Source organism: Hemitrygon akajei, unplaced genomic scaffold (assembly GCF_048418815.1).
Source record: "Hemitrygon akajei unplaced genomic scaffold, sHemAka1.3 Scf000048, whole genome shotgun sequence".
In the NCBI taxonomy this organism is placed as follows: Eukaryota; Metazoa; Chordata; class Chondrichthyes; order Myliobatiformes; family Dasyatidae; genus Hemitrygon; species Hemitrygon akajei.
The window spans coordinates 2,843,894-2,861,764 of record NW_027331934.1 but is presented as its reverse complement, the minus strand read 5'-3'; the positions used below and the strand labels follow the sequence as shown (position 1 = coordinate 2,861,764).

The 17,871-nt window shown below is 43.1% G+C and overlaps 1 protein-coding gene across 1 annotated transcript; it reads left to right on the top strand.

Annotated features, from left to right (window-relative positions):
* The first annotated feature begins 1 nt into the window (after window position 1).
* LOC140720888 (uncharacterized) lies at window positions 2-17,367 on the top strand. Its single transcript, XM_073035735.1, has 7 exons — window positions 2-30; window positions 1,186-1,349; window positions 4,655-4,751; window positions 7,455-7,814; window positions 8,390-8,556; window positions 13,483-13,654; window positions 17,237-17,367. The coding sequence occupies exons 3-7, from the start codon at window positions 4,742-4,744 to the stop codon at window positions 17,365-17,367; spliced, it is 840 nt and encodes a 279-aa protein (XP_072891836.1). The 5' UTR covers window positions 2-30; window positions 1,186-1,349; window positions 4,655-4,741.
* The last annotated feature ends 504 nt before the right edge of the window (window positions 17,368-17,871 follow it).

Sequence of the window (17,871 nt, the reverse complement as noted above, 5' to 3'; positions counted from 1 at the left end):
TTTCCATTGATTCAGTCAGGAGAAAGTTTGGTGAGTCTCATTTACTCTAACACTGGTCCTTCAGACATTACATATCTGTAACAAGGAAGGTAGGAAATAGCTGGAGCGGGACTGAATAAATGTAGAAGTCCCAGTTACGTCAGTTGCAATCACTCCAGATTTGCTAATTGCTGTCAGCATCCCAGCTCTGTGAAGCCACACACATTCCCTTACATAACTTGCTCATTTCAAACTCTTATCGCTTCTGCTGTTTCGTTGCTTGGCTGTGTTAGGTTGCGATCATCTCAAAATGCATTGAGAATTTTCTCCAGTACATTATCCTGGTACCAATTGTCCTGTTTTTTCCCCCCGGAAATGCATTCAGTACAGTTGTTGATAACAAGGTTCAGAGAATAGTCCGAGGAATGATAAGCATTATGCATGCGGAGCATTTGATGGCCCTGGGCCTGTGTTCAGTGGAGTTCAAATGGTTGGCGGGTTAGGACGGGGGTGATTATTTACACCGACTGAATGACAAGAAGTTTGGTTGCAGTGGAAATGGAGAGGGTGTCTTGATTAGATGGAGAGTCTGGGATCTGAGAGTGCTGCCTCAGAATAATGAAGTTTCACTTTAAAACTGAGACGAGAGCAATTACTTTAGCCAAATGTTGGTTGATCTGTGGAATTTGGTGGAGGCTGTCGTTGGGTATATTCATGTTCTGGATTGCTAAATAGGTTGCGTGCTATAGCAGGGAAGCAAGAATACGGTGTTGGAAAAAAAAATCCTCCATGATTGATTTTGGAACAGACTAGAATGACCGAATCACCTAATTCTACTCCAATGCATTATGATTTGTATCTTATACCATGACTGAGTGATGACTTCTTTGTGTCACATCACAAACAAGAGAAAGTCTTCAGATGCTGCCAAGCAACACACACAAAATGCTGGAGGAATTCAGCAGGCCAGGCAGCATCTATGGAAGAGAGTAGAGTCGACATACAGATGCGGCCTGGCCTGATGAGTTCCTCCAGCGATTTTGTGTGTGTTTCTTTGTATCCCATGTCAGGCTTTGGAAAGTGTGAGGGGCAGTTACATATTTCTTCACTCGCATCATTATATATGAGTTCAAGTTCCAATACGTTTAATTCTTTGTTCTGCTTTGTATGAGTAACATGCTTCATTATCTCTCTGGTTAAAGGAAGACCTGACCTGTGAGATTTATTGGAAGAAAAGCCCACGACAGGAAGAAAATCACAACTGAAGATGAGTGAACAGCAACAATGAACCAGCCCGAAGACGGAGAGCAGCAAATCGAGATAACCCATCTGACTTGGCATCTCCATTGATTCAGTCAGGAGAATGTTTGGTGAGTCTTATTTACCCAAACACTGGTCCTTTAGACATTACATTTCTGTATCAAGGAAGGTAGGAAATAGCTGGACTGGGACTGAATAAGCCTCGGAATACCAGTATGCGTCTGTCAGACCCATTTGCACTCACTGCAGATTTGCTAATTACTCTGGGAAGCCACGCACATTCCCTCATATTGTTTACTCATTTCAAACTCTTATCAGTTCTGCTGTTTCCTTGCTTGGCTGTGTTACGTCACAATAATCTCAAAATGCATTGAGAATTTCCTCCCTTTATAAGTGGGCGCAGTTTTTTCCTGCTCTAGTGATTGCAGAAATGTGGAATTACCGTGAACTACAGCAACGTATCATTGACTCCTCTGTCTATTGCAATCTGCAACAATATACTTGCCCTCGAGTATGCTGTCGCACAAGTCTCCGCAAACCCTCTTGAAGCCAAATGTCCCAGCACCACATTTCAGTCTTAACTAGCAAATGCCAACCAATAATTTACATTTGTATACCCTGTCGCCATCAAGTACTTTTCTACTAATAAATTGTCAGAACCTACGAATCTGTGATTAAGCATATTTAGGTTTTATAATGAAGTTATGTTCCCATTTGGCCCTGTACCAAAGGCATGGGTTATATCTGTACTTGAGATGAATAGATGTCCCTGCAGCCAGGACTGCTGGAGCTGCCAGGGTTAGTTTAAACTCAGTCGTTGCGGGATGGGAACCAGAATGTTTGGTCAGATAATAGAAGAGTTGATATAAAGGTAGATGCGAAGTTTACAGAGACTGTGGAAGGATCGGTTGTGGACAGGATATCATGTAGTCAGTCGGAAATGTCTTTAATTCAATACAATATGTATTAAGAATACGAGTAACTTAGAACATGGATGGTACATGTTATCACCATTACACAGACCAGACTGTTACAAGGGCAGGATTAGTGTTTGATGCTCCAAGTTTTAGTTGTTTCATAATACATATGGGGGGGGGGGGGTGAAAGGCGGAGAATTGTCTTTACTAATTAGGAATCATATGATAGTTACATAAACAGAGGACATCAATGTGGGTGGAAATCAGAAAAGGGAAGGGGGCTATCATTCTGGAAGTATTCTATAGGCCTCCCCCAAAGCCACTAGGATAATGAGAGCAGATAACTTGGCAGTTTTGGGAAAGGTGCAAAAACAACAAGGTTATTATCATTATTAATCTCAACTTTCCTGATGTTGATCCCACCTCCTTGTTCCAAAATGTGTCAATGGGGCAGAATGCATTGTGCTTCCAGGAAGGATTCTGACGTAGTATGTGGATGGGCTAACTGGAGGATTTGCCATACTGTATCTAGTATGAGGCAATGATGCTGGTCAGGTGACAGATGTCACGATGGGTGATCTTTTTGAGATAGAGACCATAACACCCCAACTTTTATCAATGTCATGGACAAGGATAGTAGCAGACGATACGAGGCAGTATTTAATCAGTGGATAGATAGTTACAATGGTATTCGAAGCATCTTGGGGGTGTAAATTGGGAAAACATTCTCAAAGGGAAATGCAAGATGGAACTGAGAAGTTTGTTTCAGGAACACTTGAATGTGGTTCAGGGTAGATTTGTTCCACACACAGTGAAAGAATGTTTATATAAACGAACCGTGGTTCACAAGGGATGAGCACATTTAAGCAAGAGGGAAAAGGAAGCATTATTTAGGTACAGTAAGCAACATTCAAGCGAGGCTCTAGAGAATTATATGGTATCCTGGAAGGAACTTAAGAAGCGACTTAGAAGTCAAAGGGAACTTGAGAAGTTCTTGGGAAGTAGGATAAAGGAAAGCCCAAGGCGTTCTTCATGTGGGTGAAGAAGTGGAGGAGGAATAGCTTGAGGGTATGATACTCAGGAGCAAAGATGGAAACATGCCTGGACGATGCAGTGATAGGTGAGCTGCTTAATGAATGCTTTGATTCAGAGTTACCAATGAGATGGACAGTGATTGTGATGATAGCATAATATTGCCATTCTGCTAAGAAAGTGATGTTGTTCAATCTACCAATAAACACCATGTTACTACAGAAAGTGAGGGGTGATTACAGGGCATTCACAATGAACATTGCATCCTCTCTGGCCACAGGGATAGTAACACATGATTGGAGGCTGTCAAATGTTGTTATGTAATTCAATAAACCCAATGGGTTTAAATCCTGGGGATGATAGACCAGTGAGTGTTACATCAGGGGTGGGCAAACCCTTGGAGTGGTTACTGAGGGATAAGAAATTTGAGCATCTGGAGAAGCATAATCTTACTACGGGTTGCCATTTTGGCTTTTTGATGGTGAGTGGAGAAAATGGAAGGGCAGGTGCGGGACATAATTTTCCACAGTATGGACCAGTCACACACAGAATATCTACTAACATTTGTATCGACAGAGACTGATTAGGAATCACTACGGCATGGTGCATGGAAAGTTGTGTTCAACAATACTTTTTAAGGTTTTTCAAGATGATTATCAATGAGGGTGGGGGAGTGGATGTTGTACATTGAACTCCAGTAAAGCCTTTGGCAAGGTGCCTCATGACAGCTTGGTCTGGAAGATACGGTGCCATGCGGTACAGAGAGAGAAAGTTAGATGAATTCAAAAATTGCCTTAAAGGTAGCAAGCAAAGAGTGATGGTTGAAGGTTTCTCCTGAGAGCGAAGGCGGGTAACTAGTGGTGTACCACAAAGCTACAAGTAACATTTGATATTTGTTAGTTGATAGCAATGAAGTGAATGCAGGTGCACAAGGCTTGACTGGTCAGTTCATGGGCGACGCAAAATTAGTAGATGGTACTCACGGTGAAGACTATCGTAGCTTATAGCGGATCTAAATGGGCAGAGGAGTGGTATATAGATTGCAAAACCAACACGAGCAGCAACGGTTTCATGCAGAGTTTGGTGATGATGTGGAGGGAGCAGCCAGAGGAAGTGGGTGAGGCAGGCACGATTGTATAATTCCAGAAGCAGTTGGGATGTGAATATGGAATGAAGAGGCCAGGAGGGAAATGGGCTCAACACAGGAAATTAGCACCATCTAAGTGTACACTGTGGTCAGCATAGTCTTGATGGGCTGAAGGGTCTGTATCTGTGCTCTGTTGCTCTGTGACTCTATCAGTAGGATGCGTCAGGTATCACCGGACCGACATGCAGACATGGTGTGGGAGTTGATGTTTGTTCCCTAAGCACACTGCTGCTCTGATACAGAGGCTGACAGTACTGTCACATTTGCAAAGTAAACCAATTCTCTCTGACTCACTATCTGCTTGTTTTGTGTAATTCAGAGCATCACCATCAGGTGGGGCTGTCCTGCATCACGACCAAAGTGTAAACAAGACAACGACAATCAACAATCGTCAGTCAGAATCAGAATGGCTACAGGTATGATCACTGGGATCTTTATAATTAAACTTAAGCCCTGTTGATTAAGAAATTTACACAGGCACTAACAGGGCAGAGAAAAGTTTCATCAAGCAGTGTCACTGATCCCACTGGTAAAGCGGCTTTGTGTAATCGGTCAATCCAACAGTTCTAGTTCAGGGACCTGACACCGGTAATGGTCGAATGACTCCGCTCACCAGGCAAAGCTTCACCTGAGTGAAAGGAGCCGGAGACCCTGAATCAGCAGGTTGAGAGTGAAACATTAACAGGAATGTGACAGCGGTGTTGTTTGTTATGTAAAAGTCCAGGTTCAGGGTTTGTTGCACATCAGGGCTGGTTTAGAGGTGAAAGACATCTCCAACTTTCATTTATAAAATTCAGACGCAGGTGATTGGAGCATTTCCGGGATTTCAGGAATTGTGTGATAATACAACATTTCACGTTTTGGCAGGGCAGCTATCAACTCCCCCCTCGCTGCGCAGAGTAGATGAGGGGAATTTTCCGAACTCTGTTTTCTGTAGCCGAGCCGAGAACATTGCCAGCCTTGGAAATGGCTGAGGATCAGGAGACACTTCATTTTAGATAGACTTGTGGTCTGCTTCGGTGCATCACTGTCTGGTATGGAGGGGCTACTGCACAGGACCGAAAGAAGTTGCAGAATGTTGTAAATCTAGTCAGGTCCATCTTGGGTACTCGCCTACAAATTTCCCATGACATCTTTAGGAAACGGGGTCTCAGAAAGTTAGCGTCCATTATTAAGGACCTCCAGCACCCAGGGCATGCCCTTTTCTGACTGTTATCACCAGAAAGCAGGTACAAAAGCCTGAAGGTACACAACTCAGCGATTCAGGAGCAGCTCCTTCCCCTCTGCCATCCAATTCCTAAATGGACATCCAATCTTTGGACACTACCTTACTTTATTTTTAATATACATTCTTTATGATTTTGCATGTTTTTTTAAAATCTATTCAATATACGTAATTAGTTTACTTATTTGTTTATTATATTTTATTTTATCCATTATTATTTGTTACCTGCTAGATTATGTGTTGCATTGAACTGCTGCTAAGTTAACAAATTTCACGTCACATGCCGGTGATAATAAACCTGTTTCTGTTTTTCATCCCCCAATCCATGTTCAGTCTGTGGCCAAATGGTGAACGTGATTTCTCAATATTTCCCTCTTGAGATGATCTGCTACCTGAAATTTAAATACCCAGTATCTCTGATGGGAGACCCGGTATAACCAATGACCAACTGTCTCTGTCTCCTGTAGGCACTGTGATTGTGCTCAACCCTGTGATTCCAGGTGGAATGAAAGAGAGATTACAGCCTGGAAACGGGTCTTTCGGCCCAACTAATTCATACTGTTCTAATTGTCTCTGAGCTTGCCCGATTTCCCAGCAGCTTATCCCAAATTTCCCTTGCAGACTTCTTCTATTCTTTTTCCTGCCCACATCTTCTCAACTTTGTAATTTTATTTGTGTTACAGCCTCCTCTGGTTGCACGTAATTTATACTCATCACCCGCTCCGTGGGGAAAAAAAATGCTTCTTCAGTCCCTTTTGTACGAATGACTGCATGAAAGAATGAATGAAATTTTATTTCGGTCAGTACAAACATAACAGAAAACATCATTTTCAACGATGATTTGATAAGACAAAATTAAATAATAATAAAAAAACAAGAACATGTAGATATTCTTTAAAACTGACCAAAAGGGTGTCAGCTGAAGCTACAGCTTATTATGCCTTCCCCTCTTACTTATACAGAAAACATATTTGGCGTCAATCATCACATCAAAAATGTCATAATCTTTTAACAAAAATTCAGTTCCGAGTATCATTTATTTACATCACTGCCATTCATTTTAAATCATGCATTTTTATATTTGTTCATTAAATGTGTAAGGTTACCATTCAAGCTCCCATGATCCAGGGCAAACTGTCCCTGCGAAACCATTTAACACAAAAACCAAACAGCCCCATCCAGTAACGTACTTGTCAATCTCCCCGACACTTTTTCCATCTGAATCACATCCATCCTATAGATTAGCAACTGCAAAAGCGAGACTTTAAGTTTAGCTGCTAGAAATGCACGCAAGACTCTCCCCTTGCCAATGACTTGTACAGTTGTTACCTGACAATCATCATCCAAGAGATGGGATGGGACCCTGGGACCAGGCATCATGGGCTTCAAGGTTATGGTCAGTCTGTAACCCAGGGGACTGGACATTGTTCGTATCAAGGCAATGGACAGTCTGTGACCCAGGGGACAAGACAGTGTGTGACAAAGCAAACAAAGAACGTGTGATCTAGAGGATCGGACCATCAGTAATCCGGTGGCCTGTCTGTGAGTGACACAGGTGACTGGACAGTTTGTGATCCAGGGAGATTTATGTCTGTGGAGAGATAACCCCATTGATAATTCCCGCTCTCACCTGATGCCATTCCATTAATAACCGCTGGTTATCAGTGTGTTCAACTAATGCGTAGTCGGTTATCAGTATTACTGTGTCTATCCAGTTCTTTTCTGAGAGTGGCTTATTGGGATGATCTCCTAGCAGGAAGTGTGGTTCACATTCAGCAGCACAGTCCCACTCCAAATCTGGTCAGCCGGAGTCTCAGCTCCATTGCAGACACCCATTGTGAATCTTTGTTCGAGTATAAATCACTCTAAACCTGCTATTCATCATTTACTTCAGGTGGGAAATTAAATCGGGCACGGAAAGTACTCAAGCGGTTTTTACCAGGCAAATCACTAAGGGAAGATGATCGGGACACGGGGAGCAGGGTGCCAAAGCAGGGTCAGATTGAGAGCAATGTCCCAATGGAATGTGGTCCGGCCGCAGCGGAAGTGAAGCAAATTCAGCCCAGAGGCAGTGACGTCAGAGACACCGATCAGGACCCTGGAACCAGCACAAGTGAGGCGGCTGCCTGTCAGCCCAGAGACAGTGACGTCAGAGACACCGATCAGGACCTTGGAACCAGCACAAGTGAGGCGACTGCCTGTCAGCTTGGAAGCTCATTGAACATGGAATTATCAACTCCCCCACAAGGAGCAGGTGAGTGAAATGTGAGGGTGATGTGTTCACAGAATGAGGTAGGAAGGCGGGTAAATGTGTTTCTTTCTTGGAGGGTTGGTCAGAGAGGGGAAATGTGTGGGTGTGGTGCATGTGCTGTAGTGGGCACCCGTTACCCCACTACAGGAAATGTTTTCCCTGCTCTGATGATGTCCAGGATGTGTATCGCAGGAAATGCAGCTATCCAGATAAGAGAGTATTTCCAGGATATGAGTTATGGGAAATGTATTCGCCAAGATGCAGAGAGTATCTCTGGGAAGTGACTATCATTGACAGTCCCAACATTTATTGCTCATCTTAAACTGAAATTGGTGAGTGGGTGGGACGGTGGGAGAGATAGGTTTCTAGTGAATGTGGTTCTTCTGGTAATGACTGGCCCAGCGCATTGATGGGTCTGTTTTAAGGACAATGTTGGAGATTAGGGCAAAATATGTGTTTCCAGCTGAAAGCAGGTGAACACTGAGGTTCAAGACATGACTGGTTTGTTGAGTTGGGTGAGAGCGATGGAGACAAGCGATATTTGAGTCTGTGACTACATACTCTTTTTATATTCGCAGAGCCAGAGTTTACAATCTCTGACCTCCTGGCAGAGGGGGGCGAGTATCAACTGTACCAACTGACAAAGTTCTACAAGGACAGACTCAAACAAGCGATTGAAGAAAAGGTTGAAAGACTCGGTTGGATGTTGACAAAGGAGGGTCATTTCAGTAGAGAAGAAAATGAGGTGAGTGTCATAAGGGGGGCGTTGAGACGGGACCCAAATGTTGACACTGAAGTACTAGGAACAGGGTGGGACAAAGCTAAGGGACTGGACATGGCGTTCCTGGAGCTCGTGGGGTTGCTTGCCATCGTGGTGATCTTCGAGTTCGTGGAGATCCGGAGGCTTGGGGTTCTTGGAGGCTTGGGTAGAACGAGGCTACAGTCCTGGGTACTTGGGAATCTTGGAGACTTGGGTTTCTGATGTCCATGGAGACTTGGAGACCTTGGGTACTTGGGTTCCTGGAGTTCATGGAGACAGACAGACAGACAGACATACTTTATTGATCCCGATGGAAATTGTGGTCCTGGAGGAATTGGAGTGTTTGGAGTCTTGGGTAGCTCCAGGCTAGAGCCTTGGGTTCTCTGGAGACTTGGAGTGCTTGGAGGCTTCCGTACTTGGGCTCCTGGAGTTCTTGGAGACTTGGGTTTCCTGGAGGACGGGGTGCTTGGCGGCTTGGGTTGCTCAACGCTAGAGTCCTGGGTTCTTGGAGCTAGCCTCCTGGGCAGGCCGCGGGACTCCTGAGCAGGACACGGGACACAACCCGACGGAGACAAGGAACAGGAAGGTACAGAACGGGCCAGAGTCTTGGCTTCTTGGAGCTAGCCTCCTGTGCGGGCCACGGGACTCCTGAGCAGGACGCGGGACACAACCCGACGGAGACAAGGAACATGAAGGTACAGAACGGGCCAGAGACTTGTGTTCTTGGAGCTAGCCTCCTGTGCGGGCCACGGGACTCCTGACTTACCTGACGGATGCAAGGGAAAGGAAGGAAGCTTGGTCTGAGGTGGTTTCAAGACTCGAGGTGGCCGGTAAACTCAGCGGGCTACAGAACAGTCAAATCCATAACTCACTGAAAGAACTCGCCTTCCACCAGTGGGTTACACCAAGCAGAGACTGACAGGACAACCCCCCAACTACCCTCAATCCCAGAGCCACTTTTATTCCCAGCCAACAAGATGAGCATCAGGTGCAAATGCTTGAGTCCAATCCGAAACGAGGGACAGTCAGAGGACCCGGAGTCCGGAGTCCGTGGACCGGAATGTGGATTTAGGACCGGACCATCACAGTGTGTGTATCTAGTGTATTGTCACTGAACTGGTGCTATGAGAGGGAATAGTGATCAATATTAATCCCGGCACGTTCTAGGAGTTCGACATGGCAATGGAGACTTTGATCTCTGACTTGACTCCAGCAGATCTGGTTTCAGCTGTTAAGGTGGGGAGCACTGTTAACTACAGGTTCAGCGTCACCTTTTCCTCTCACACCTGCTGTATTTAGCAATGCGATATAAGAGCAGTGACTGCATATCTGGACTGTTGTACAGGCATTCAGTCCAAAACTAATTTTTTCATCTTATCAGGGCTGTCGGTCAATTCCTCTCAGGTCGTTAATTCAGGATGAATATTAAACTGTGAGATTGTAAATTGGGCCATCTGGGTTCACTGCTGTACTTGAGGGAGGGAAACCTGCTAACCACAGCTGGTCTGATCTCCACCTGAGCTCCCAAACAATAAGTGGCTGACTTGTCATAGTCATAGCAAAGTACAGCACAGAAACAGGCCTTTTGGTCCATCTATTCCATGCTGGGCTACTGAAACTGCCTATTCCCATTGACCTGCACCGGGCCATGGCGCTCTATACACTTATCATTCATGTATCTATCCAGACTTCTCTTAACCGCTTGTACCACTTGTGCTGCTAGCTCGTTCTACACTCTCACCACCCTCTGAGTGAAGGTGTTTCGGTAGGGAACGAAATAGGTCAAGTGATGGAGGTATGTGTTGGGGAGCACTTCGGGCTCAGTGATCAAAATGCCATTAGCTTCAATATAATTTGGGGAAGGATAGGACTGGACCCAGGGTAGAGATTTTTGATTGGAGAAAGGCTAATTTGAGGAGATGCAAAAGGATTTAGAAGGAGTGGATTTGGGACAATTTGTTTCATGGGAAGGATATCATAGAGAAATGGAAGTCATTTAAAGGTAAAATTCTGAGGGTACAGAATGTTTATGTTCCTGTTAGGTTGCAAGGAAAGGTTAAAACTTTGAGAGAGCCATGGTTTTTAAGGGATATTGGAAACTTGGTTAGAAAAAAGAGAGATATCTACAATAAATATAGGCAGCATGGAGTAAGTGAGGTGCTCGAGGAATATAAAGAATGTAAGAAGAATCTTAAGAAAGAAACTAGATTAGCTAAAAGAAGATACAAGGTTGCTTTGGCAAGTAAGGTGAACATAAATCCGAAGGGTTTCTACAGTTATATTAATAGCAAAAGGATAGTGAGGGATAAAATTGGTCCCTTAGAGAATCTGAGTGGACAGCTATGTGTGAAGCCGGAAGAGTTGGGGGAGATTTTGAACAACTTCTTTTCTTCGGTATTCACTAAGGAGAAGGATATTGAATTGTGTAAGTAAGGGAATCAAGCAGGGAAGTTATGGAAACTATGACTATTAAAAAGGAAGAAATACTGGATCTTTTAAAGAATATAAAAGTGGATAAATCTCCAGATCCAGACAGGATATTCCCTAGGACCTTGAGGGATCTTAGTGTAAAAATAGCAGGGGCTATGACAGAAATATTTCAAATGTCATTAGAAACGGGGATGGTGCTGGAGGATTGGCGTATTGCTCATGTGGTTCCATTATTTAAAAAGGGTTTTAAGAATAAACCTAGAAATTATCGGCCTGTTAGTTTGACGTCAATGGTGGGTAAATTAATGGAAAGTATTCTTAGAGATGGTATATATAATTACCTGGATAGACAGAGTCTGATTAGGAACAGTCAGCATGGATTTGTGCATGGAAAATCATGCTTGACAAATCTTACTGCATTTCTTGAAGAGGTTATGAGTAAAGTTGACAAGGGTAAAGCAGTGGATGTTGTCTATATGGACCTCAGTACGGCCTTTGACAAGGTTCCGCACGGAAGGTTAATTAGGAAGGTTCAATCGTTAGGTATTAATATTGAAGTAGTAAAATGGATTCAACAGTGGCTGGATGGGAGATGCCAGAGAGTAGTGGTGGGTAACTAAACACAAAGTATGCTGCAGATGCTGTGGTCAAATCAACAGTTTCGGTCCGGACCGTTGACTGTTCATTGCAGCGGATGCTGTCCGACCTGCCGAGTTCATCCAGCTTGTTTGTATGTGGTGGATAACTGTTTGTCAGGTTGGAGGCCGGTGACTAGTGGTGTGCCTCAGGGGTCTGTACGGGGTTCAGTGTTGTTTGTCATATACATTAATGATCTGGATGATGGGTTGGTAAGTTGGATTAATAGGTATGCAAATGATACTAAGGTAGGTGGCGTTGTGGATAATGAAGTAGGTTTTCAAAGCTTGCAGAGAGATTTAGGCCAGTTAGAACAGTGGGCTGAACGATGGCAGATGGAGTTTAATGCTGATGTGTGAGGTGCTACATTTTGGTAGGAATAATCCAAATAGGACATACATGGTAAATGGTAGGGCATTGAAGAATGCAGTATAAGGGAGTGATCTAGGAATAGTGGTGCATATTTCCCTGAAGGTGGGATCTCATATGGATAGGGTGGTAAAGAAAGCTTTTGGTATGCTGGCCTTTATATATCAGAGCACTGAGTATAGGTGTTGGGATGTAATGTTAAAATTATACAAGGCATTGGTAAGGCCAAATTTGGAGTATTGTGTACAGTTCTGGTCACCAAATTATAGGAAAGATGTCAACAAAATAGAGAGAGTACCGAGAAGATTTACTAGAATGTTACCTGGGTTTCAGCACCTAAGTTACAGGGAAAGGTTGAACAAGTTAAGTCTTTATTCTTTGGAGCGTAGAAGGTTGAGGGGGGACTTGATAGAGGTATTTAAAATCATGAGGGGGATAGATAGAGTTGAAGTTGATAGGCTTTTTTCATTGAGAGTAGGGGAGATTCAAACAAGAGGACATGAGTTGAGAGTTAGGGGGCAACAGTTTAAGGGTAACACAAGGGGGAATTTCTTTATTCAGAGAGTGGTAGCTGTGTGGAACGAGCTTCCAGTAGAAGTGGTAGAGTCAGGTTCGGTATTGTCATTTAAAGTAAAATTGGATCAGTATATGGACAGGAAAGGAATGGAGGGTTACGGACTGAGTGCGGGCCAGTGGGACTAGGTAAGAGTAAGCGTTCGGCACGGACTAGAAGGGCCGAAATGGCCTGTTTCCGTGCTGTAGTTGTTATAATGTTATATGGTTATATGCACATATCAGAATGGGAATGGGACATGGAATTGAAATGTGTGGCCACTGACAGGGTGTAGGTTTTTGCAAGGGGGGGCGGGAAAGTAACTTCCGCCACCACCAACGGGTCCAACGTATAATTCTCCGTAACCTCTGCCACCTCCAATGGGATCCCACTACCAAGCACATCCTTCCTTCCCACCCCCTTCTGCTTTTCACAGAGATCACTCGCTACGCGACTCCCTTGTCCACTTGTCCCCCCCCCCCCCCATCCTTTCCCACCGATCACCCTCCTGGCACTTATCCTTGTAAGCGGAACAAGTGCTACACCTACCCTTACACTTCCTCCCTCACCACCATTCAGGGCCCCAGACAGTCCTTCCAGATGAGGCGTTTATTCTATAAATTCCCTCACTTGGGATTCAGCACTGACCTGATTTTCCAAAGCTGGTTGATGGACAAGTAAGTAAGTTAATCACATTGAATATAATCTAGGGTATCAGTAAATCCTTATTCTTACACACTATTGATTTAGAATTTCCTTCAGTTACTGTTTCTCTGTTAATGACTGAACCCAGAGAGGATGAGGCAGCAGCCCAGTGACTGCATCCATTCTGAAGCTACTGGGAACATGAACAGATATTTTCCTGCATATTCTCCATGTCTGTCTGTCTGCTCCACAATAAATTCATTGTTTTCCTTTTATAGAAAGTCACTGAACTGACAGAGAAGGGAAACCGGCCAGAGAGTTCCAGACTCTTCCTCAGTTTGGTGATGGGCAAAGGCTCCCGGGCCAGGAGGGCGATGTGGGAATCCTTTCTGATGTGGAGGACTGAGTTACCGAAGTTGGACAGAATACTGAGGGAAATACAGGAACTCGGTATGTTAAAACCACACACGGAACACAAAGGAACATTGAAATAAACATTTTAGTTACATTGAGTATTTTAGCTCTGTTTCCATGGATTTTGTTTTATATTTAAACAGGTCCTGATCCACAGGAATACATGAACATCAGGCAAGGGTTATCTGAGTTACCCACTCAACTGATAGGTGAGTGATGAAATGTACAGTTCAAATCTCATCTCAAATGTTAATCTCTGACTTGGCAAAACCTCAGAATCAAAATTTGCCATTAATCATTCGCCGATCTCTGGATTCAGGTTACAATTCAGAGAATCTCTCTTTGCAGCCTGAATATTCTACATTGTATTTTTGTCCTAATCCAGCTGTTGGTACTGCTGAAGTCTTCACTCCAGGTCCTCACACTCTGGGAATTCCCACACACCCCAGACAGGCTCCTGATACACTGTATGACCCAGTCCAGGTGACTTTTCTATCTTCAGACCTTTCATATTCCAAGCCCCTTTTCCTTTGTAATAGCACTACACACACTTCCGTTTGCTGATATTCTTTACCTTTTGTAATTCCGCTAGTGACTTCCACAGAGTTTGTCTGGCATTTCCTTTTCGCCCGTTACTGCAACTACAACATCATTTTCCAGCGGTCATCTGGGAAAGAAAAAAAAATACTTTAGATACTTTGAAATCCTTTCTTATATTATTGACCATATCCTTGCACTTCCTGCACATTCATGTATATCTAGCAGCATCTATAACATATTTGCCACCGACATGACCCGGACAGTAACTTCCATGCACCCACAACTCTGTGAAGAAACTTACCACAATTGCTGTAAATTTACACCATCTCACCTTAACCAAATGCCCTCTGGTATTAGACATCAGTCTTATGTAAAACAAATAACAATAGACAATAGGTGCAGAAGTAGACCATTCGGCCCTTCGAGTCTGCACCGCCATTCTGAGATCATGGCTGATCATCTACTATCAATACCCGGTTCCTGCCTTGTCCCCATATCCCTTGAGTGTAGAAATCTCTCAGTGTTATATTGTCTATCAAAAACGATTTGATTCTGTCTCTCACATGGTTAAGAGGTTTCAATATTATATAAGATGCATCCAATACTTGTGAAATTTCTACAACATCTAATGAAGTACAATAAATGCCCTATTAACAAGAACAACGGAACAACTACTGATACCACAATAAATGGAGACATTTTCCAGAGTGACACACTAAGCCCACTATGGTTTCATCTGGCGTTAAACCCACTCTTGAATTTCCTGAAACAGACAAAAATTAGGCATCAAATCAGAAAAAAAACAAACGAATTATACCTTGACAACTATGCAGGGATAATTGGAAATTATTTGCTCTTGCATCAGTGGAGTTAAAACAATTAATTCAAATAATGGAACTAATTTCCAAAGAAAACATATACAGTATAGCTATGCATGTCTGTGTGATTCCGTAAATAAGTGTGCAGAAATAGAAATATAAAAGAGATTAGTGAGTCACTATCGATGGGTTATTTGTCCATTCAGAAACTAGATGACAGAGGAGAAGTTTCTGAACTGTTGAGTGTGCGCTTTACTCCGATCCTGTACAGTAGTCCCCATGAACCAGACGGTGATGCAGCCAGTTACAATACTCTCCAAGTTACACCTGTAGAAATATTCCAGTGATGTTGGAAACTCCTGATGAAATATAGCCACTGTTGTAGTTTCTTTGTGGCTGCATCCATATATTGGGTCCAGGTCAGATACTCGGAGATATTGACTGCCAAGAATTTGAAATTGTCCACACTCTCCACTTCAGATCCCTCTGTGAGGATTGGTATGTTGTGTTCCCTCATCTTACCCTTTCTGAAATCCACAATTATCTCTAACGATATATTTTTATCAACGCAAGCAGGATTCAGCACTCCATCCAAGCATATGCAATTCTGATAAGGGGTACACATCACTGAACGTAAATGAAAGCATAACCCATAAAAATGAAGAAACAATCATAATAGGAGAACGTTAACCTTGGAAGAGTGGAAGAGTGTGACTCCCCATGGAATACATCCCCACGATCTGAGCGCACTAGATGTCGACAAGGAAGCGTCGAGCCCCTGGCTCAGAGTTGGAGACCTCTTCCCAGAAACAGAAGGGAGCATACAGGACCAGGTGGTTAACACATCTAGTTATCAATAATGAGGAATAAAGGCCAACAGGTTCAAGATGATAAATGCTGAAAATTACAAGAGAAGCCAGAAACAATTGAACACATTACAGGATCCTGCAGTAGTTTTACTCAATCTGAGCACTGCACTATCAAGTGGTAGACAACTTTCACCAACATCTTGCTTAAACTACAACTGACAAAAAAACACCATCCCTCACTATAAATACAAGTCTGCTCCACATTTAGAGTTAGAGTCTGACAAATCGACCGTAACCGATTCATTATTACAGATAGGAAAATTCATAATAACTGTCCGGCTATAATTGTACCGGACAAACTAGCAAAAACAACTTTTTAAATAAATATTGCCATTCCAAACACACATAAATTACAGATATCAATTAATAAAAAACTTTAGAAATATGCTGAATTAAAAGAGGAAATTGAAAGATTGTGGAAGATGAACACGATACACATTGTCCCGATAATAAAAATAATATCAACAACTGGTATCATCCAAAAAGCACTACACGATAGTAATAAAGAATTAGATCCACACAGCAATGTTCATGTAAATCTTCCGAAAGCCACAATAGTATATGCCACGAGAGTAATCTGAAATTACCTATCAATTTAAAATGAGTGTGCTTTGATTTGCCCGTACCTCAGGATTTGCCAGTTTAAGTTAGAAAAAATAAAAAAAATAAGTTATTTATAAAGCACTTTTCATCGGGACGATGTCGGTCAAACTGCATTACAATGGGATCAAGTTCAAACTAGAAAATAAAAGACAAAATAATTTCAATTACAAGCAAGGTTCAAATTCTTAAAAAAAAAGTTTTATGCTGGTGCTTAAAAGTGACTAACGGAGTCTACATCCCTTACACAGTACTTGCAGAAGTCTTGGTCTCCCTGGTTATATATATCTGCCTCAGAATTTTGTGCAGTACTGCACCATTTCTTTTAAGTGTGAATTCTACAGTTTAGGAGAATATTTCAAAAACTAAAAAAAAATCTGACCTGCCAATGATCCTTTGGCCTTATACCTTATAGTCTGCCTGCACTGTATTTTCTCAGCAACTGAAACACTGTTTCCCTGCACTATTCTGTTCCGTTTTTCCTTGTCGGAACCTCATTGCACCAATGTGATGTAATGACCTATTTGGATCGCGAGCATAAGAGTTTTCATTGTACCTTGGTACATGTGACTATAATAACCCACATTGCCAAGTTATTGTTGTCAATATCACAGAGCTGCTTGGTTGTTTAAGATTGTTATACGCAGGGGTGGTAGTGGGGAAACACTCCCACGACCTATCAAATGCTCCCAGTGGCGTGCGACTCAAACAGCCTCTGACAATCAGGTCCAACTCCTGGCCTTCACATGTGACTCAGCTACTAAGCTTGGCAGAGGCATTTTTTCTGATAGGAGAAAGGGCAAATACGGGTTACTGCCACCTGACAACCAGTCGCTTCGGGCAGTTGGGGCTCATCGTTCGTGACTGGCAGCTCATCCAGAAGAAGGAAAACAGTGATCTCACGCTGTTACTTTGGGAGTAAACCCAATGGGAAAAGTATAACCATATAACAATTACAGCACGGAAACAGGCCATCTCGGCCCTTCTAGTCCATGCCGAACGCTTACTCTCACCTAGTCCCACTGACCCGCACTCAGCCCATAACCCTCCATACCTTTCCTGTCCATATACCTATCCAATTTTGCTTTAAATGAGAATACCGAACCTGCCTCTACCACTTCTACTACAGCTGGAGCCCCTAAGGCACTTAGGTTGCATTCAACGCGGTCTGGCAACTCCTGTGACACTTCTGGTGCCAAGCTGTATCGGTCTCTGCAGTTCCTTTGTGTTCATCGTCTGCTAATGATGCAAACAATGCTTCAAATATACTCAAATGTTGTCCTAACGAAAGTGCAGTCAGGATTGCAATTGGATATCAGGAAAATTCTCTTCAAAATTAATCAATAACAGGATATGAGTATTGGACATTTTCTGGGACATCTATCGCTGTCAATTCTGGTGTCTGTGAACACAATTTTACTTTCTG